The sequence below is a fragment of the Macrotis lagotis genome, chromosome 4, assembly GCF_037893015.1.
Source record: "Macrotis lagotis isolate mMagLag1 chromosome 4, bilby.v1.9.chrom.fasta, whole genome shotgun sequence".
Lineage (NCBI taxonomy): Eukaryota > Metazoa > Chordata > Mammalia > Peramelemorphia > Peramelidae > Macrotis > Macrotis lagotis.
In genome coordinates, this window is record NC_133661.1 from 35,794,863 (window position 1) to 35,818,147 (window position 23,285).

The 23,285-nt window shown below is 43.6% G+C and overlaps 1 protein-coding gene across 1 annotated transcript in view; it reads right to left on the minus strand.

Annotated features, from left to right (window-relative positions):
- ADAMTS7 (ADAM metallopeptidase with thrombospondin type 1 motif 7) overlaps nucleotides 1-20,378 on the minus strand; it is a 168,690-nt gene extending 148,312 nt beyond the window's left edge. The window contains exons 1-2 of the mRNA XM_074232515.1: nucleotides 20,285-20,378; nucleotides 11,327-11,685 (exon numbers count right to left, since the gene is read on the minus strand). Of these exons, the coding sequence (XP_074088616.1) occupies nucleotides 11,327-11,685; nucleotides 20,285-20,369 (444 nt within the window). The 5' untranslated portion in view covers nucleotides 20,370-20,378. The remainder of the gene's footprint in view (nucleotides 1-11,326; nucleotides 11,686-20,284) is intronic.
- Nucleotides 20,379-23,285: the final 2,907 nt, after the last annotated feature.

Below are 23,285 nucleotides of genomic sequence, written 5' to 3' on the forward strand. Positions count from 1 at the left end.
GGGCCGCTAGGTGGCATAGTGGATAAAACACTGACCTTAGAGTCAGGAGTACCTGGGTTCAAATCCGACCTCAGACATTTAATAATTACCTAGCTGTGTGGCCTTGGGCAAGCAACTTAATTCAATTTGCCTTGCAAAAAAAAAAGCCTTAAAAAATAAAAATAAAAAAATAAAAAAAAAGAAGAGGAGTTCAATCTGGCTTAGAAGGACTGACAGTGCAGAGAGCATGTATAAGTGCCAAATCAACAGTGTTCTTGCTCACTACAGAGTGCTTGGTACCAGATCCAATGTAGACTGAGGAAGAAACCTATGCCTAGGATAAGGACAAGGAGTTGGCACAAGTCCTGGACTGGGTTATGATCATAAAGCAAGTGCAGAAGCAGGTAGCAGCTGTGTCTGATCCAAGGATCAGAGCAGAATCTCAGATTTAGACCTTTTCGTGAAATAACTGGGGCAGAAAGCCCAGACCAAAGAGGAACTTGCCCTTCTGTCATTCTGATCATGCAAATCTTCCCAAGTGGATGGCAGCAGCAGATCCCATTATCAATCTACTGTAACTCCAGTGAGAGACAAGCTCATAGTTGGGTTGCTCAAACCTAAACCCGTGTCAAGAAATTGTAGAGATCAGACCAAGAGGTCAGTCCTGAGATTCGATCCTGGATTAAATTGCTTTGAAGTCAATAAAAGCCAAGGCTGATGCAACACTCAATACTCTGAGAAAGTATCAAGACCAAAGAGGACACAAGCTAGAGCCACAGAAGCACAGCACAGCCAGTCAGTCCTTCCTTCCAGAAGTATACAGAGCCCATCCCTAACACAAAGTCTTAAATCAAGAAGTAAGGCTGGAAAAATGAGGGAGGGGGAAGAATCCACCTTAAAGAGCTATTACTTAAGACCAAAACTCAGAAGAGTAGAACTCCAAAACATCTACAAACCTTCAAAGAAAATAACACAGTTTGGGAACACATTAAGCTAGCATTGTCTAAAGAGATAAAATAAAAGGGGTTTCTAAAGAGCTTAAAAGTGATACTATAAATGAAATGAGTACTAGAGGAAACACTTGGGGAAAAAATTAGAATTATGGAAGAAAAAATTGAAAAGAGAATTAGAAGTCTGGAACAAGAGGTACAAAATCTTACCAAAGCAGCAGATTTCTTGAAATTAGAATGGAGCAAATGAAAATTAATGCTTCACAGTCCAAGAAGAAATATTAAAAACAAAGTCAAAAGTTCAGAAATAATAGAAAAAAAATAAAATATCTGAAAACAAAAAATTACTGACTTAGAAAACAGATTGAAAAGAGAGTACCATTTGATTAAAGCAATGATGAAGCTTAATTCTAGGGGATTAGAAGGAAACTATTCCTTTCTCCTCTTAGTAATAATAATAATAATATTAAATATAATGATGATGATAGCTTGGAGTCCCCAAATAGTAAATGAGTATGAATATGAAAAGAGGCACTCATTAAGGCATGGTCAATGTAAAATACTAACCTGACTATTCCCTCCTGAGGGAAGCAGGCTTGGAAGGGAGGGTGGAGGAAAAATTTTAACATGGAAATATGCATGTACAAATGGCTGGAAATAAATAAATAAATAAATCAATGGTGGGGGGAAAACTTAAGTACCTACTAAATATCAGACTCTAAAGTTAGAAAGGTTAAAAAAATATGATCTTTGCCTTTAAGGATTTTGCTGTCTAATTGGGGAGATAACTTATAAATGTTGCTTGATTGACTTTTCTAACCAATTTTCTAACTTTAGGAAGAATCTGTTGAAATGAAGGAAGAAAGGGAAGTGATATAAAATAAAGTGAGAATTCAGACTCAGGTCCACTGATTCCAAAGTCAATGCTCATTCTCTCATAACACTGAAATTTGCTTCCGTCCTAGTAAAGGTGCCATTTGTAAACATATATATGTTTATATTTTGAGTGTAAACATACATGTACATATGTAAGCATATATACACATACAATGTTTGTCCTTCATCGGGGAGGTGATGCCATGACAGGCACATGAATTAGGTTTAAATGAGTGGGGGGGGGGGGGGAGGGCAGAGTATATTAAGTCTCCAACCTCACTTTCTCCTCCAGAGCCCTCTGAGACCAGTGGTCAGATAGGAATCAGGATGACTAGAGATGAGGCAATGGTCTGGATAGGAGGTAATCAGGGTGAAGTGACTTGCCCAAGGTCACATAGCTAGTAAAAGCCAATGTTTGAGGCAGACTGTATATCTGCATAAATGTATACATATATATATATACATATGTGTGTGTGTGTTGTGTGTGTGCATGTGTGTGTGCTAACTGCAATACAGGATGCCTTCCCTTCTAAGATTGCCTTTTAGCTAGTACATATTTATTTATAAGTTATCTCCCCAATTAGACAGCAAACTCCTTAAAGGCAAAGATCATATTTTTTTGACCTTTCTTTCTAACTTCAGAGTCTGATATCTAGCAGGTACTTAAATCCCCACACACAATGTATTTATTTATTTATTTCCAGCCATTTGTACATGCATATTTCCAAGTTAAAAAATTTCCCTCCACCCTCCCTTCCCACCCTGCTTCCCTCAGGAGGGAATAGTCAGGTTAGTATTTTACATAGATATTTTGTTAAACATATTTACAAATTAGCAATTTTTGGCATGAGGAATTAGGATTAAGGGAAAGAGATACATGAGAGAATTTTTATAAAGTGGTCATCAGATTCAGAAGGGTTGTTTTGTTTTTTCTATGCATTTTGTTTTGTTTTGTTTTTCAAACTCTGGCTGGGGATCATATAGTCCATAACCAATGAAATACAATTGTCCTAGCTCTCTGCACTGTCAAGAGTTGCTGCTTCCATCGAGGTTGTTTACCTCATAATGTTGTTGATGCATACATTATTCTCTTGGATCTACCTCCTTCACTCAGAATCAGATCCTTCTCTAGAGTCCGCCCATTCATGGTTTCTTATAGAACATTAATATTCCGTAGCATTCATGTACCATAACTTGTTTAGCCATTCCCAGCTGATAGACATCCCCTCAATTTCCTATTCTTTGCCACTACAAAAGGAACTGCGGTGAATATTTTGGAACATGTGGGACTTTTCCCATTTTTTACAATTTCTTCTGGATATAGCCCTAGAATTGGAATTGCTGGGTCAAAGTGTATTCACAGGTTTTTTTTTTGTTCTTTGGGCATAGTTCCATATTGTTCTCCAGAAAGGTTGAATCCGTTCACAGCTCCACCAGCAATACATCAATGTTCCAATCCTCTCACAACCTCTCCAACATTGATCATCTTTCCTTTTTCTCATCTGAGCTAATCCAATAAGGGTGAGATGATACCTCATTGTTGTTTTAATTTACATTTCTCTAATCAATAGTGATTTGGAGCATTTTTTCATATGCTTATATATATAGAGTTAATTTCTTTATTGCAAAACTGTGCTAATTAATATAATGTAATGTAATGTAATATAATGCAATGCAATGCAATATAATATAACATAATGTAACATAATACAATACAATACAATATAATACAATATAATATAATATAATATAATATAATATAATATAATATAATATAATATAATATAATATAATTAATATAATATAATATAATATAATATAATATAATATAATATAATATAATATAATATAATATAATATAATATAATATAATATAATATAATATAATATAATATAATATAATATAATATAATGTAATATAAATTCTACCCAAATTAAATTACTTATTCAGTGCCATACCAATCAAACTACCAAATAACTTCTTTACCAAGCTAGAAAAAAATAGTAGCAAAATTCATCTGGAGCAACAAAAGAGCAAGAATAGCAAGGGAACTCATGAAAAAAAATGTAAAGGAAGATGGCCTAGCTCTACCAGATCTAAAACTCCACTATAAAGCAGCAGTCATCCATTCCTGGTACTGGTTAAGAAACAGAGTAATGAATCAGTGGATTAGGATAGATTCAAAAGAAACTGCAGCAAGTGACTACAGCAAACTACTATTTGACAAGCCCAAAGACATCACCCTCTGGGCTGATATCACTATTGGACAAAAATTGTTGGGTAAACTGGAAAACAGTATGACAAAACCTAGACATAGATCCACATCTCACATCCTATACCAAAATAAGGTCAAAATGGATACACGATTTAGACATAGATAAATTAATAGACCAAAAAGTACTCTACCTATCTGATCTATGGAAAAGGGATAAATTTATGACCAAAGAAGAGTTAGAGTACATTATAAATTGCAAAATGAATGATTTTTACTATATTAAATTAAAAAGGGTTTGCACCAATAAAATCAATGCTGCCAAAATTAGAAGAAAAGCAGAAAGCTGGGAAAGAATCTTCACAACCATAAAGGTCTCATTTCTAAAATATTTAGAGAATTGCAGCAAATTTATAAGATCACAAGTCATTCCCTGACTGATGAATGGTCGAAGGATATGAACAGTTTTCAAATGAAGAAATTAAAGCTATACTTACTAAATTTTTGCTGACTGCTTGAAGCCATGAGACTTCATGATTGTGGTATTCCTGCCCTTCAGGTTACCTAGCTGGGCAGACCTGCTTTATACTCATGAGACAAGTAAGGAACAAGCTGCCAAGTTATGTGGCCCTTTGGGAAGTCCAAGAGAAGCATTGAGGAGAAGGAGGTCATTTGGACTAGTCTCTAACCTGGAAGAGCTTCTGTTCATGACACTGGCTAGGGGCCCCAGGAAATGAGCCAGCCCAAAGCTAGCAGGGACCGACTCTGCAGAGTCAGACCAAAGGAATGGAAAAGAATCAAACTTATGTTTTCATTTGCCGGCCCTTGAGAGTCTCAGGGGACTGAGCATTGCTGTTTTTTTTTTTTTTCCAAGTGGCAGGCTCTGCTGAAGCCATGGACGGCTGAAACTTAAGTAGCAAAGGGATCGCGGTAGGGAAGGATCCAAACAAACATATAATTATTTCCTAATTTCTACCACAGAATCAGGGCAGAAGTCAACATCAAAAATAAGCCACCAGTTGGCCTGTGGTCTCCTAATTGCAACCCCTCTCTTCAAGCTCTGGGGTCATTACTCTCAATCTTGAGAGGGATTTGTCTGGCTGAGTTTGGGGTTAGCCAAGATCTGGATGGATTGGCCCAGAAGACCATATTGCCGGTCCATTCCTGACTCCCAAAGGAAGCAGTATTGCTCAGATGGATGGATGAATCAAACTAGAGGGGTTTTTAGGACAGGGAAGATAGGGGTGTTTTGAAGGCAGCAGGAAAGAAAGAGACAAAGACTAAAGATCAACACGACTATGGGAATGACAGAGGAGGCTGTATGTCTCCAACAGAAAAAGAAGGGATCCAGTGCACATGGAGACGGGCTTCCAGAAGATGAATCTTCTTCAAAGAAGCAAAGAAGCTGGGGGAAGCAAGAGATGGTGAGGAAAGATTGCTGAGTGATTTGAGTAGAGGCAAAGGACAGAGGAGGGAGCTCTTGATGATCTGATGGTTTGTTCAGGAAAATCCAAGATGAAGTTCTCAGTTGATACACTGGGGGACCGTGGAAACTTGAGGAGCCATGAAAAGGCTTATCCCTCTAACTGATTGTTTTGGTGTAGTGAGGGCCCAGATGAGAGATGGAGGGAGAATGACTAACAAAGATCATATAATAACAACACTATTAGGCAGGTAGCACAAAGATTATTACTCTATTTTTGCAGAGAGGTAAACTGAGTCTCTGGAAGAGTATTGAACTTAAGTATCAGATGACCTTGGTTCAAAACCCATCTCTACTGCTTACTACCTTAGACAAGTCACCTAACTTCTCTAAGTCTCCCCTTTACTTCAGCCTTTTTTTTCCCTGCCACTGAACACACAAAAAGCAGTTCCCTTCTCAAGACTTAAGGAATCTAACATAAGCCCTAACATAAGCCCAGACTGATATAAATTTTTGTTGATTTTCCAAACTGTTAATAGTTTGTTTTTAATCTGAATTTTATCCGGGATTTAATCAGTGTAAGCTTATTCATTAAGTCTCCCTGGATAAAATGTAATCCCCTTGAGGACAGGAAATTTTTGTCTTTTTTAAAATTTTTTTTAAGGTTTTTGCAAGGCAATAGGGTTAAGTGGCTTGCCCAAGGCCACACAGGTAGGTAATCATTAAATGTCTGAGGCCAGATTTGAACTCGTGTACTCCTGACTCCAGGGCTGGTGTTCTATCCACCTAGCTGCCCCCATTTTTGTCTTTTCACGCCAAAATCCTAACTCAGGACTTTGTGCATAGCAGACCTTTAATAAATGTTCATAGACTCATAGATTTAGAACTAGGAAGGCCCTACCAGGTTTTGAATCCTAACTCTCTGACTGGTAGATCCTATCTCCTCTTCTGAGACCCAGAGCCATAAAGAGCATTGGACTTAAGAATCAGATGACCTTGGTTCAAAACCCATCTCTACTGTTCACTACCTTAGACAAGTAACCTAACTTCCTTAAGTCTCCATTTTCTCATTCATAACATGAGGAAGTTCAGAGAATCCTAGATTTCAAAGGTTAGAAGACACCTTGGATGTCTGCAACTGAATAACCTGTATCTTTTACAGATGAAGAAACTGAGTGTCACATGACTTGCTCAAGGTCATGCCACCGGTAAGAATCTGGGGCAGGATTCAAATCTAGGTCTTCTTGACTCCAAGTTCAACTTATCATACCATACTCCTTGAGGACTAAAAGATCTCCAAAATCTCATTCAACTCCATTCCTATGGTCCTATGACAAAATCACTTGAGTCCTTCCCTAGTCTGACATACACACCTAAGTTAGAATGGGATCCTATCAGACAGATATCATAGGACCCTGACAGTCAGAGCTCATGGAACCTTGATCTGGCACTGTGATATCATCTCTGGCTATATTATCAGGGTTTGGATTTCCTCATTTCCAATGAGATAATATATGAAGGACTTGGCTTTAAAGTGTTTTCTACATGTGAGCTAGCATCATCATCATCATTATTATTAGAACCAAGTTTCTGGATCCCAATACCTTTCACATTCAAATCATCCCAGTGCCATTTTTATCTATGATATACCTTAACCAGAGAAAGAATTGAACTGTTATGAAACATATAGAACGTTTTTATAACTCAAGATGGGTACACCTCCCATGGACATTGTCTCTTAAGGAAATAGAGACTTCTGCCAACATATGGTATTTGAGAATCCATATATCAACAAGACTATTATACCAAGATATAAGCAATGTGGAAGGGATGGGCAGGTGACTGCACGAACTAGGCAGGTGCCAGGCAGGGGCAAATGCTACATGAGCACTGTGATAAAATAGCAAATTAATGGCAAATTAATGAGTGTGAGTTAGCTTCTATGGTGGCCAAATAAAAGTTGGAGGGAATCAACAGAGTCATTGGCGTAACTTAGAGAAGACACATAAAGTCCAAAATTGCTACTTTCACATATTTAAAAGACTATCATTTGAAAGGGGGATCTGATTTATTTTGTATGACTGAAGACAGCAAAGGCAGGACCAGAGGCAGAGAGCAACAAAATACACAGAGGAATTTTCTAACAATTTCCAAAAGCAGAATGGGTTGTCTTGGAACTTATTGAGCTTTCATCAATGGAGATCATCAGGAGAAAACTGGATGACCATTTATCAAGGATGTTATAAAGGTAATTCCCAATCAGATGTGACTTCTATCCATCTACCTCAAGTACCTTACAACTCTTTGGATCTCCCTTATACTTTTACAATGACTCCCTTTCCCCAGAGTCATCTTTTTCCAAGACAGAATTCACTGTATAATGATGAAGAATCATCAGATTAGCTGAAATGGCAAGGCACCCTGAAGGAAAATCAAGAAGCAGTTTGTCCAGGTAAATCAAACCTCCACCATCACTTTAACTTTCCCTCAGACTTTGATGGAGAAAACCCAGAACCCTGAGCCCAAAATCCTCGGGTAAAGCAATATTACTCAAACCATGAGAAGCACTTATAGCCTAATGTCCCCACAGCACTCATTGTAAAGAAGGAATCCATTTTCTTCATCATCACCAATATCAACTGTTACCAATTACCACAAAGAGGCAGATAAGCAGAGGAACCCTAGGGGTAACCACACTACCTACTTCATTAGTTCTGTTTCCAGCTGGACCCCAGAGCCCTCATCCAGAGAATCAACTGATCTGGAGATGAGCTGGTCATTCCTACCAATTGCTAACAAACTGCCATTCATAGGGTATGACAAGATATATTGGAGGAGAGACAGGAGGCATCATGTGCCAAGCAAATCAAACCAGCACCACCATCTTGACCTTGCAAACCCTGATGGAACCAGCCCAACAACCTGAACCCCCAAACCTTGGGAATAGCAATGCTTCCAGCCTAGTACTCTCAGTCATGATTTCAGAAAGCAGCCCCTGTGGAGATGAAACTGGTTGCTATAGCCATATTATTGAAGACCTCAAAATGAAAATTTTTTTCCAACAAAGTCTTTGGCATTGTTGGATGGTTCAACATAAGGAACAGCTAATATTTTATCAATAGAAATGGCTTTAAAGAGAGGTAATAATATCCCTTTTCTAAGAATCACAAGACTTTTCTATCTGTCTTACAACTGAAATCTTCCTTATGTGTCTTCTTTCTCATTAGAATGTGGTCTCCATTGGAGTAGTGACTGTCTTACTTTTCTATCTGAGTTTATATAGAACAGTGCTTCACATATAGTAAGTGCTAAGTAAATGCTTTGTTCATTCAGTCCTTAGAACATACATAGACTTGCTCTTCCTGGTGAGTTATATAGAATGTACACAAATATTCCCTGCTTGGTTCCAATTCAATATGTGGAGACTTGTTAAGCCTTCTTCCAGCAATGAGTGCCTATTGGGCAGCTTCTTCTAAGAGTCAAAAGGATCAATAATGCAGGAGAAACTGAGAGAACTGCATATGAATCCAAAAGATTCCAGCAGATATTTTCTAGCTGAGACTTCTGTACAAGAAAAGAATGTTCTCCTGGGGCTTGGAAGAAATATTTTGTAATCACTGCTCTTCTTATACCTTCTTAGTAAATACCCTTTTCTAGAAGGTAATATAGCTCTACTGGTTAATGGGTATTGGGGAACATACCACATGGGGGCTCAAAAGCAAAACTGCTAAAATATGTAGTCTCTCAGAATTATCCCTAAAACCCAAGATGTGGTATATTCTCCTTTCTGGCAATAACCTGCTAGTGTTGGGCAAGTGACTTTAGAGTGGGTACTGTAACAACCTGATAGGCTCTTTAAAAATTCCTTTAAAACTTCTCCTTGCCAAAAAATAAACACAAAACCGTAAAGATTGGGCTGATCAGTCCAATCAATCAAAAAATTCAATTACCCAAAACCATCATTCCCCAAGTATTCCAATTAAACTAAGGCTCTAATATATCACTGCACCTATAACAAGGGCTTCCAATAAATATTTGGTGAATTACATCCTCCTTCAGTTTGCAAGTTTTTTCTTTTCTGTTTTTTTTAAGCTTAGCTGATCCTTTCATGTGTCTCCACTAAAAATGGCCTGCATTTGAATCACATAGCATTCACTTGGAAGTATCTTTATATTAGGTCATCTCAATTAGGTCCTCAAAATAATCCAAATAGTTCCTATTTTTGTTCTATTCATGATTCCATTCAGGCCTCCTTGCATGCCTGTGAGGCAGTTATTCTAGGATAATCATTCCCATTTATAGACAAGAGGGCTTAGAATTAAAAAGAGGTCACCCAGCAGGTAAACAATAGAGCAGAGAATGGAATCCAGTCCTCCTGAATTCAAATCTTTTAATAATTGTAATAGTAATATTAAGAAAGACCAGCATTTATATAGTACTTTAAAGTTTGCAAGGTGTTTTGCAAATATCTCATTTTATCCTACAATCCTAAAAGATAAATGCCACTTTTATAACATTTTACAGATGAAAAAAATTGATAGTGGTTAAGTGACTTGTCCAGGATGGTACAGCTAATCAGTGTCCAAGGCTGGATTAGAGTTTAGTTCTTCCAGATTCCATGTCCAGGGTTCTGTCCATTAAGCTACTTAGATGTCTTTTTAATTTCCATCTTATGTGCTAGGCTTGTGCCACTGCAGGGACCTTCTTGTATGGAAAATTCCTTCACTTTAACAGCTTTCCACCCAGTCATGACTTAAATGAGGTAAAAAGGAGGAGTCTGATGTTCTATAAGAAATGGCTGGACTCCAGAGAAGCATGGAAAGAATTACAGGTACTGATGATGAGCGAAGGGAGCAGAACCAAGGGAACATTGTACACATTAATAACAACATTGTGGCGGGGTGACTAGGTAGTGCAGTGGATAGAGAAACAGCCCTGGAGTCGGGAGTACCTGAGTCCAAATGAGGTCTCAGACACTTAATAATTACCTAGCTGTGTGGCCTTGGGCAAGTCACTTAACCCCATTTGCCTTGCAAAAAAAGAAAAAAGGAAAGGAAAAAAATAACAACATTGTGAGTTAATCAACTATGATGGATGCTGCTCTGCTCAGCAGTCCAGAGAGCTAGGACATCCTTGGGAGACCTGTTAAGGATAGTACCATCCACATTCAGATGAAAGATAAAAACAAAAAATATATATAGAATCTGAATGAACAGTGTTCACTTTTTTAAAAAAAATTCTCGTTTCTCTTCCAATCCCATGATTTTTTCTTTTCCATTAGTTCTAATTCCTCATATAGAAAATGACTAATATGTAAACATGTTAAACACGAATGTACATGTATGGTGTGCATTAGACTGTTCACCATTGAGGGAAGGGAGTGGGAAGGGGGGGGTTGTGTAACTTGTACATATTCATGTGAATGAATGCTGAACAACTTTCATAACATTTAATTGGAAAATAAAAAATCAATAATAAAAAGAAAAAGGAGAGGCCTGAGATACAAAGAGCTTAACTGATCAGCCAATCAGACAAGAAATTTATGAAACATCTACCATATTCCATTATGTCCTGAAGATACAAAAAAGGGCAAAAGTCATACCCTGCCCTCAAGCAGCTCATAATCTAATGGCTAATTAGCCCAAGGTCACAGGTGGGCTCCCAAGTACTCTATCCACCGCACCCGACTTCCTCTGGCTCCATTTTACTAAGTGAAAATCCATAGGCCCAGAATTCAAGGTGGTGACTTGTGAATAGCAGAGCCTAGGATACAATACCACCACTGAGTTTCCCCTACCACTCATTTGAGTGGACACACGCACACCCACCTACACACATATACACACCAGGAGTCTCGCTCATTCAAACTGCACCACAACACTTACCAAGCCATTGCAGGAGCTAATAGCAGCAAAGCCACCTTCCAATTCCGAGTCTTGAACCTCTCCAACCAGGTGGCAAGCGTAGGAATGTGTGTAGGGACGGATCTTGGCATGGGTGATGCCTCCATAGCGGGTCTCACTCACAAAGCCCGGGGCCAAGAGCTGGTAGTTGATGCTTAGATTAAACCTCAACTCCCGGCCCTGGTATAACAACTCATAATACGTAGGAGAGGCAGCTCTGGAGGTGAGATCCCTTCTCCGAAGCAGTCGAGGAGATAAGTCATAGGAGAGAAAGGAGCCACCAGCATCCACTCGGAAGGGGTGCACGATGTCCAGGGAGGGTTGACCCCAAGAGAGCATCTCTGAGAAAGGAAATCACCAAACAGTCAACATAGCAGCCAAAGCATTGGGCCAAAATAAACAGAAAAATGAGAACTAATACCAAATGACCTTGGGAAAGTCTCCCCCGTCCCTTATCCCCATGGACCTCAATTTTCTTTAAAATAAGATTGAGAGGGGCAGCTAGGTGGCACAGTGGATAGAGCACCAGCCCTGGAGTCAGGAGTACCTGAGTTCAAATCCAGCCCCAGACACTTAATAATTACCTAGCTGTGTTGGCCTTGGGCAAGCCACTTAACCCCATTGCCTTGCAAAAAAAAAAAAAATCCTAAAAAAAATAAGACTGAGAAAAGAACCCTAAAACAAAGCTGAACACTAGGTAAATTGGAATGATTAATTTTGTTCCCATAGAAGAGATGAAGAAATGAACTTGCTTGAAAAGATAGGGGGCTGTGGCTGCAGAATGTTGCATATGCTGTCAGGCTTGAGCACTAAACCCAATGGCTTTGCTTAACTGTTTTTCTTAGTTGTAAGAGAAGACTTGCTGAAAAGTGATGTGCATGTGTATGTACATCTGGAAATCACTGTCTTATAGAAGCAAAAGGCATTGATTAATAAAACATTAATTTTTAAAAATAAGAAAATATAACAAAGAGATCAAATTAGATGATCTCTGTCCCTTTGCATTCTAACAGTGTGAATATACATGATTCTCTCTCAAAAGAGAAAATATTTTTTCACAAAAAACATGTGATTAATTTTGTGGACTTCTGCTACCTACCTTCTGGCAGAAAGATGGTGGATTTGAAGTGCGGAATGAGACATGAGCCAATATGAGATATGGCTCCTGATTATACATTACATATTTGCGATAAGGTTGCTGTTTTTCTCAATGGTGGGGGGACAAAGGGGAAGGAGATGGGAGCAAGAAAAAGGATGGTGACACGGTTGATTGAAAAAAGGTGGAGGAGGAAAAAAGAGGGTCATTGAACCATTGTTCCCTGGGTAATTAATTAATTGATTATGATTTTTCAAGACCCAAAGTGTTTTTATTTAAAGCATAGCGAAAAGGCCACAAAGAAGCACAGATAGACAAGACAACTTTGAAAGTTACATGTTAAGTTTATTAGATACTTAAAAGGAAAAAATGGGCTGTTTATAATAGGAATGATTAGTTTCATATACAATCCTTTTTTCCTTCTGTTTGTGTATGAAAATGGTAATTTTGTGATGTGTTTTGAGTTCAAAGTTAAAAAAATCTCTATAGTCTATTGATTTCCTTTTATATGACATTGGATAAATCATTTCATCCCTGTTTTTTGATCTGTAAAATAAGGAGCTTGGATTAGACGATCTCTAAGATTCCTGCCAGGTCTAAATCAAAGATCTTATAAGAATAAAGATAGTAAGATTTGTAGAGTTGAGAGAACCCTCACATATGGCAGCTAGGGGGGCCCAGTAAAGTGCTGACTCTGAAGTCAAGAAGTCTGGAGTTCAAATCTTGCCTCAGATATTTACTAGCTATGTGATCCTGGAGTGTCCTTCATCTGTGTCTACCTCAGTTTCTTCATCCACAAAACAAGGATAATGATGACACCTACCTATAGGGTTGTGGAGCTCAAATGATAAAAAAAATGAAAAGTACCTATCACAGTGTTTGGCATGAAGTAAGCACTATAGAAATATCAGATGTTATTATTATCATAATTATTATTATCATTATTATTATTAATCCTTTCCCACCACCACCACCACCATGAAAGATAGGGAAACTAAAACCTAAGATAACTTGCCCTGGATCCATCATTACTGAGTTGTGCAAACAATAGTAAAATTTCTATTTAAAAGGTTCATTACTGCTCCCAGCAGTAATAATGGGAGCTGTCCAAAAGCAGAATTGACAGCCTCAAGAAGAAGGAAGGTATCCATCAATAGGGTCTGTGTGACCTTGGGCAACTTTTCCTGGGTTTTAGTAATGAGACTAAGGGTTTTTTGGTTTTAATCCAGTGCTCTTTTCACTCTCTATAAATTGAATGAATTTATGCTTGAATGAATGAATGCTTGAATAAATGAATACACCACTGATTGCATTCAGTCCCGGATCTATCATTTCAGAGCTGTGCAACCAATAGTAAAAGTTCTATTTAAAATGTCCATTTCTGCTCCCTAGCATTAACAACGGGAGCTGTCCAAAAGCAGAAGAGACAGTCTCAAGAGGTAGGAAGGTCCCCATCAGTCTAGCACAGGTTTGATAATTACTTGTTCAGGATACAAAAAAGGGATTCCTAGTTAGGTTGGAGTGGAGCTAGACAAACTGGTAGCTTCCTTCCAATCAAGGTCCTATGATTGCATTTCTCTTTGGTCCATGTATCTCTTACATTATATCTCCTCCAAACCTTTGTTTACACCTCCCTATTTTCTCCAGCTTCCTCCCCTCCCAGATATCTTCCTTTCTTCTTTGTGGCTGTCTTAAATCAACCTGGGCTTGAAGTCTTCATTGTGACTCTTTCCAGGATTACTTGCCTGATAGAAACAGAAAATGCTTAAAAACAATATACCTGAATTTAAGCAAGACTCTTGGCAAATAATCCAAGGATATCCTTGAAAACAAGATGGGGTGATATGAGCTAGACATCTGCACAGTTAGATAGTTTCAGAAGTAACTGAACTAGCAGAATCAAAAAGATGTTATCAATCTGGAAATAGGTTTCTAGTGGATTGCCTTAGGGCTCTGTCCTGACTCATAATCTATTTAATGAATGACTTGGATAATGACACAGATGCAGTTGGGAAAGAGAGCCAACATAATAATCATCACTGTACCTAACATTTTTATAGCCCCCCTAAGTACTAGCACTGTGTTATTTACAGACATTTTATAAATATTATCTCATTTGATCCTCACTATGACCCTGGGAAGTAGATATTATTATTTCCAATGTACAGATGAGGAAACTGAGGTGGATTGAGGTTAATGACTTGCCTAGGGTTACACAGTAAGTGAGTGTCTGAGACTGAATTTCACTCTTGTCTACCTGTTCCATGTTTTAGTCAAACCACATCTAGGATATTGTATTGAGCTGAAGCATCACATTTTAGGAAAGGTGGAGAGCAACTAAGGAGCAACAGATCTAGTTATGGGAAAGTCAGGTGAAGGAACTGAGGAGGTTGAATCTAGAGAAGAGAACTCTTAGGGTAGGATAGTGAGCTTCAAGAACTCCAAAGGATGTCCTATAGAAGTCTGATTTGTTCTCTTTGGCCCCAGATGACGGAGCTAGGAGCAATGGGTGGAACTTTCAGAGAGGCAAATTTCAGATCACTCTACCCAAAAGCTTTCTTACAATGAGAACTGTCCCAAACGGAAAGGGTAGCCTTGGAAGATACCCATCTCAAGGAAGAGTAACTATTGGTCCAGGATGCTCTGGGAGTAGGGGTGGGGAAATTCCCATTCAGATACAGCTTGGACAAGATCATCATCTCATGGGCAACACAGACTTCCATCACAAACTAATATCACCCAAGTCTTACTCCTCCAAAGTGCCTTCCCAGACCTCAGGCCTCCTCTGAACCCACCCCATACACCTCTTACTCCTTCTGACATTGATTGCTGGCATTTTGTGTCAACTATGTTTTCCTAGATGTCTACTTTTCTCCCTTGCTAAATTATGAGCTCCAAATGGAGTGACGGCATTCCCCACAACAGTTAACACTGGGTTCAAATCAAGTAGTGACTTGACCAGTTTCTGCAATTGATTCAGATTTATCAAAGTTTCCTGACCCAGAGAGGCTTGGCTTTGCCATAAGGGTGTGTGAGTCTGTGTGTGTGTGTGTGTGTGTGTGTGTGTGTGAATATATCTATGTATATGTGCATTTATGTGTATGTGATCTCCTGTTCCTGAAAGCTCCTGGCTTCAGTCCCACTAAGGTGGGCAATGGAGAAAGAATGAGGCAAGAAACACAGGGCAGATTACAGAACATTAAGATCAGTGATATAGACCTAAAAGAGGTCTTAAAAGCCTCTGTTCTAATACTTTCTTGACAGAAAAGTAAACTCAGACCTAGAGAGGTCAAGATACCTGACCAAGGATTTGAAGCAAGATTTGAACTTAGGTCCTTTGACTCCCAAGCCAGCCAGTGCTTTTTTCTGGCAGCATCAGTTATATCTCTCTGTCTCTCTCCCTCCTCTCCTCTCCCTTTCCCCCTCCCCTCTCCTTTCTTTTTCTTTCTCCTCTCTCTCTCTCTCTCTCTCTCTCTCTCTCTCTCTCTCTCTCTCTCTCTCCCCCAAGACATGTTGTATTAATTTATTAATTGCTTTGCAACTTTGACCCTTTCATTTCCCCTGTCTTAGAGAGCAGGAACCTGATGACCAAGAGATGCTGCTGCTAATTGCAACTGACCTCATTGCCAAATGGAGCAGGGGGGCAGGGAGAGTCCCTGTAAACTTCCGAGTATCTCACAAATGAGACTTCTTAGTTCTTACTCAGTGGCAGGTAAAGAGAAGTTGGAGGCCTTCTGAGAATTCAGATCTATTCTTGGGAAACAAAGACTGTACCCCAGTGGGGTCGGCCACTACACAGGAGAGAATAGAGAATGTCAGGAAGAGCCAGGGGGCCCAGGCAAGAGGGGAAGGAAGAGAGGACTAAGAGCAAGCTGGGGGAGCCTCACAGGTTTCAGGAAAGAGAGAGGCAGGTCCAGGCTCCATGAAGAATCTCCACCCAGGGCTCTCTCCTCCCTTAGCCAGACTTGAAGCACCCCATGGGGAAAGAGATCACTGAGCTGACCTTGGGGTAGAGCAATATGGTGTCAAGACCTGCTTCTAAAATGTGTTTGTGTTTGTGTGTCTGTGTGTGTGTGTGTGTGTGTGTGTGTGTGTGACAGACAGACAGACAGAGACAGAGAGAATGTGTGTGCATGTGAGTGTATGGAGTGTATGAGTGTATGTGTTTAAGTCTATAGGACTGAGCCTCTCAGGGCCCAGAAGCAATTCTCAAAAGCTCTCACAAAGTCCCAGACCAGGGGCTACTTTCTCCCAATGGAGGAAGTTTCCACACCGGGAGCTTCCCCATACAAATTAGAGCATACATCTGATCAGAAAACATCCCCATCACTTATGGAGCTCTTTCTGTACAGCTCTGGTTCTTCCAAGCAGAGAAGGCGGGGTGGGGGAGGGGGATGCAGTAGGTATCACAGTAATACGGGGGAGCATAATACAGTATCAACATTATATGTGCCATTTTACAGAGCAGGAAAGTGAGGTGCATAGGGCGAGGCTCATTGTATAAAGCAAGTGATCATACAGTTAATGTCAGACACAGGAACCTACTCCTGGGGAAGAGAAGGAGAAAGAGACAGACAGACACGAGAGAAACAGAGACAAAGTGAGGGAAAGAGAGGGAGAGCGATAGAGACAAAGGGTTGGAGTCAGAGACAAAGCCAGAGAAACAAAGCGAATGAGGGAGAGACACACAGAAAAGAGAGACAGAGAGGTGGAGAGGGACAGAGGGCCTAAAAAGCAGGGAGACAGAGAGAGGGAGAGAAACAAAGAGAGAGACAGAGTCACAGAGCGCAATAACAGTCTAGTGACTAAAGAACTGAGCTCTGAAGCCCAAATCCCCGGATTGATACATGCTGGCTATGTGACTCTAAACAAGTTCCCAGAGCTCTGGGTACTAAGCCACTCGCTCAGACTCCAACTGAAAGGGGGGCAGATCTGCACTACAGCAGGGATTTCCTTCATCTGGGAGTTTCCTAGGGTTCCCACACACATTTATTATTGCCCTCACAGGGCAACACAAGACTGCCAGTGTGCGCCAAGACCTGGGCCTTGTTACCTGCCGAATAAATCGCAAAGAAGTGGGAAACAAGACTGACAAAGTGCTCAGTCCCAAAGCCAGCGCAGATGGATGGAGAGGCTGAGTCAGAGCAGCCAGACTGGGGCCGGGCCAGCCCCCCTGCTCTCCCCCACCCCCATCCCATTCTTCCCCTCTCCCCTCCCCCACCACACATTCTCTAGCTCGCAGAATAGACCTCGAAGACAGCCCTGGGCCCTCCCCCTCCCCCCCAGGCTGTGGGCAGGATTCCATTCAAAGGAGCAACTCCAAAAAAGTAAATATCCTCAGGTCTCTGGTCCTGGCTAGTTTTAGAGCCCTAATAAAAGGGGAAATGGGTGGGGAGGAGCCTCTGAAATCACAGAAAGGTGCAGAAAAGACCTCAGCAACTCCCCCCTTTCCTGAGACCTCCCCTCCTCCATCGCCTTCTCTCCATTCTCCCTTCCACTGGCCCTCCTCCCTCCTTCCCCTTCCAGTATCTTCTCCCACCTCCCCAGCTCTACCCTTTCTCCAGCCGCTCTCTCCCCCCCGGTTTCCAGTCTGGTCTCCACTCTCCTCTCGCCCCTCCCTCCCTCCTTCTCCATCAGTCTCTCTTCCATCCTCACTTCCTTCCATCAGTCTCTCTTCCATCCTCACTTCCCTCCATCAGTCTCTCTTCCATCCTCACTTCCTTCCATCAGTCTCTCTTCCGTCCTCACTTCCCTCCATCAGTCTCTCTTCGTCCTCACTTCCCTCCATCAGTCTCTCTTCCGTCCTCACTTCCCTCCATCAGTCTCTCTTCCGTCCTCACTTCCCTCCATCAGTCTCTCTTCCGTCCTCACTTCCTTCCATCAGTCTCTCTTCCGTCCTCACTTCCTTCCATCAGTCTCTCTTCCGTCCTCACTTCCCTCCATCAGTCTCTCTTCCGCCCTCACTTCCCTCCATCAGTGTCTCTTCCGTCCTCACTTCCCTCCATCAGTCTCTCTTCCGTCCTCACTTCCCTCCATCAGTGTCTCTTCCGTCCTCACTTCCCTCCATCAGTCTCTCTTCCATCCTCACTTCCCTCCATCAGTCTCTCTTCCGTCCTCACTTCCCTCCATCAGTCTCTCTTCCGTCCTCACTTCCTTCCATCAGTCTCTCTTCCGTCCTCACTTCCCTCCATCAGTCTCTCTTCCGTCCTCACTTCCCTCCATCAGTCTCTCTTCCATCCTCACTTCCCTGCCTCATTCCCCTTCTCTCCTCTGGCTCTGCAGCCCTCCCCCGCCCCCAGCCTTGCTGCTCTCTCCTTTGCACACTTCAAATTCCCACCGAGGTGAGAAATGCCTCTAAGGAATAGCTCTGTCTACTGACGAGGAAAGAGGAGTTCAAAAGGGGAAAGTGACTCGCTCAAGGCAAAGTGGGGAAGCAGACCCCCTGCCATCCTTCTGCCGCTCGGAGATCTCCTCCGGCTGGTAGAAGCACGGGGTTCAGATTCTGCTTTTGCCCAGTTCTCTGTCATTGCTTGCTCTTGGAGCGGTAATCCAAGCTCTCCAAGCCTCCACTTCCTCACCGGAAAGACCCAAGAGTCGGCCTGGAGGACTTCAGTGACCGACTCGAGGTGGAGATCCGAGATCCTTCCCGAGGCCTTCCGACAGCCCCGTGATTCCCTGGCCACCCTCCCTCCGAGGGGCGTGCCCAGCGGGTTGGGGCGGCTCCCCACATTTTTAGATGGGGAAGCTGAGATGCAGAGGGAGTGAGAGATAACTGATGGGTTAGGAAGACTACTGCCCTCCCTACAAAAGGAGGCAGTGTGGGCCAGGGGAAAGCGCCCGAGGGTGAGAGCCGCAGCTCCTCCCGCTAGGGTTGGGAACGGTGAAGCAATGAGAGCTGTAACGCGGGGGTTATGGACATAACCAAAGGCTGGAAGACGCGCTCTCCCCGAAACGGGAGCCGGGTCCCTGCCCTCCCAGGGGAGCTCCGCCTCAGGTCTCCAAGGAGCCAAGCGCCCGAGCCTGAGGGGCAGAGGCCGGCCAGCCCCGCTTCCACCCCCGCCCAGGCCAGATCCCGAGGTGGCTGCGCCCTGCTACTGAGCCCTCCTCCCCGGGATCCCAAGGCCCTGACCTCGCACCGACCGCCAGGACGCAGGGAAGGCACGCACACTCACTCACACTCACACACACGGACACTCATACACACACATACAGACAGTCATGCACACACACACGCTCACACACACATACAGACAGTCATGCACACACACATACAGGCAGTCATGCACACACACACGCTCACACACACATACAGACAGTCATGCACACACACACGCTCACACACACATACAAACAGTCATGCACACACATACACACACACACACACACACACAAACACACACAGACACGGACCTCCAGCCAGCGCTTACGAAGCCCCCTAGGCACAAGGGCACCGGGTGTCCGGGCGTCCCGGGACCCTTCTCTAGTGGGTTCCTCCCCCCCCACTTCCTCCCAAGCCTTGGCACAGGAGGCTGCCTGATGATCACCCAGAGGGTCCTGGAAGGGCCAGACCTTGGAGATCGTCCACTCTCGCCCCCTCCCCTCTCTCCATTCCAAGAAACTAACATTCGTGGAGATGCAGGGACTTGCCCAAGGTCACTCCGCTCCAACGTGGCAGAGGAGGGTTTCGAATCTAGTCTAAATCGCGGGTTCCTTCCAGGGCACCCCACGGCCTCTGAACCGTCCAGGAGCTGCTGGGGGGGGGGGGCTCCAAAGACCCAGGTGGGACCGCCGGGGCAGGAGGGGCCCACGGGACACGTGAATGGGTGGACGGGGAAGTTACCCACCTGGTCGGGGTCCCGGCCCCCCGGGGAAGGCCAGCGCCAGCCGCAGCGCCCACTGGAGGAAGAGGAGGCTCCGGGGGGCAGCCATGGCCCGGGCGCGCGGGGCCGGAGCGCAACGAGGCAGGGCTCCCCCGGCCCCGCTGGGTCCCAGGAAGGCTCCGGCCGGACGGCTTCGTTCTCGGAGGCCTCTCCTTCTCCCCCTCAAACACTCCCAAGGTCTCTCCTACGACATGCCCCCCTCCCGCCCACCCCCCGACCCCGCCGGCCCCCGGCCGCGCCCCCCCAGACCCCAGGCGCCCGGGCCCCCCAGCCCCGGAGAGCTCGCTGCTGGCAGCCTCCTCGGTCCCGAACAAAAGCCGCAGGGCCGGCCCCCTTCGGCGGATTGCAGAAGGCAAAAAAAGAGAAAGAGAAAGAGCGGCCAAGGAGCCCCGCAGGCACCCCGAAGTGGGCGGCAGCCAGCGAGCCCCCGGCCGCGCCCCGCCCCCTCCCGCCCGGCGCGGGGCCCGGCTGCATTTGCATGCGGCCCCCGCGGGCTCTCCGCTGGCCCCGGCCCTCCTTCCCTCCTTTGTCCCCTCCCCGGGCTCCGGGGCTAAGCCGGGAGCGCCTCCCCGCCTCCCGCCCTGGGCCTCGGGGCCGGGGCTCCCTCCGCCCCGCGGCGGCCCTGGAACGCCGGGCATTGACCTCGGCAGCGCCCGCCCTCTCCCGGGGGGCCGGAACGCGCGGCCGCCCCGGACGCGCGACGGGGACCCCGGCCAAAGTCGGCGCTCCGGTCCAGTCCCGGCCCCGGCCGGTACGAGGGCGCCTTCTACCGGACACCAGCAGGGCCCTGTCCTGAAGTCCTCGGGACGGCTTCCAAGAGAGCTGCAAGCTCCATGTGGCCTAGAACCTTCTCATGGCAGACTCCCCGAGCTGAAAGGGCCGTGGAGGCTATCTGGTCCAGCCCTCCGAGGGCCCAGGAGCATCCCTGCCACCCCAAGAGATGGCCTGCAGGAGCGAAAGGGAGTGGGGGGTGAACTTAGTTTTGTACTTGAATTCAAGAGATGGTGATGGAGGGCTCCAGTGTAGGCGGGAAACGAGCTCAGCAGAGGCCCAGGCCTAAGCTCAAGAACAGACTTAGAGAGCCCCAAGAACCTCCCATTCATGAGCACCCTCATAACAACCCATTTCACAATTGAGGGAACTGAGGCAGACCGGATTGCGTGACTAGCCTCCCTTCACACAACTACCAAGTCTCTGAGGTAGGGCTCCAGTTTAGAACCTCCGGAGGCCAAGTCCTTTTCTCTACTACCTCCTTCCTCTAACTGGAATATTGGGCAATCCTGGGCCAGGAAACAGCCTAGAGTGGGGATTCTTAACCTGGAGAGACAGGGGGGTCTATGAACTTGAATGGGGGGAAACAGTACATCTTTATCTTCACTAACTTTTAACTGTAACTTCCATTTCCTTTGGTATTTTTTTCTAAAACTTCATCTGTAACAGGTCCTTCCACGTCAGCCGCCTGTCCAAGGGTTCCATGGCCCTAAACTGGTTAAGAACTATTGATCTAAAGAGGACTCAAAGCAGAAAGTTGGGGACACCCACTTAAGCAACAACCCCCCAAAATCAGTGATGACCCAGTAAAGGAGAATGAAAACAGAAGGGTGGGAGAAGTTCAGAGGCAGCAGGCCTAGGCACAATACATTTAGATAGCCCAAAGCAACTTCCTTAACAATCCTGGTTATTTTTTCCCCCCTAAAACTATTCATCTGTAAGAGAGCCTTAGGTTTCACCTACCTGTCAAAGGGTTCCATGTCCCTAAAATGGTTAAGAACTATTGCTCTAGAGAGGACTCAAAGCAGAAAGTTGGGGACACCCACTTGGGGGGAAAATCAGTGATGACCCAGTAAAGGAGAACAAAAACAGAAGGGTGGGAGAGCAACTAAGAGAAAACAGAGCCAGAAAAACCAAAGGAAGAGTTTAGAAGCACAGGGAATGGGCCATCAGTGCCAAAACCTGCAGGAAACCAGTAAGATAAAGACTGAGAAAGTCTCTCTTGCATTTTCCCTCTTTTCTTCTTTTATTCCATTCCTTCCTTAGATCATCATTAAATCACAAGAGGGGTATGGTCTTACTGCGTATTAAGGGTATTGACCTTACAGGTCAGTCTGTGGCCTGGGAAAGACCTAGTCTTAAAAGACCAAGGTATCCACTGCATCTAGAAGCATCTTCAATCATCTTGTTCCATATCTAGCCATTCCACCCAGATGGCCCCAGAGGAAAAAGTGAAGCTGGTGACTTTGCACAGCACCCCCTCATTTAAACCCAACTTACTTAAATCCAACTCATCACCTTCCTGATGTCATGATTTTCTTCAAGAATAAAAATCTACTATCAACCCTATTTCATCACTTTTGACCTCAGCTACTGTCCAATAGACTACTAACTCATCTTCCTTTTCTGTAGCAGTTGGATTATAATTCCTTTGTTGCCTTGTACATGTCAGATCATGCCCCCCCTTCACTGACCACAGGATAAAATTTAGACTCCCTAGTCTGCCTTTTAATGTCCCCCCCCAGCCCATTTCCAACAGACTGACCTTTCCATTATTGTTTCTCCTTTGCCATTTTTATGCATTCAAGGCTCCAGTCAAACTAGAGTACTTTCTCCCCCATTCCTAAAACAAATTTCTAGGAATCTCTTAAGTCACAACTCATGTGACATTGTCTCTCCACAATGCCCTCTGTAACCCCCATCGAGAAATGATTTCTTCTGCCTTGAATCCCTCACTATTCTTTTTGGCTAATATGGAATCATCTCCTGATATATGAACAGCTATTCGTCTATATTCCCCATTTTACTCCCCTCCTCAGAACAGATGCACCTGGAAGGCAAGGATAATGTCATTTTTTCCATATATATATATACATATATATATATATGTATGTATATACATATATATATATATTTCCCCCAGATCTAGTACAGTTCTGCAAATAGTAGATCCTAAATAAAAATGTATTTATTA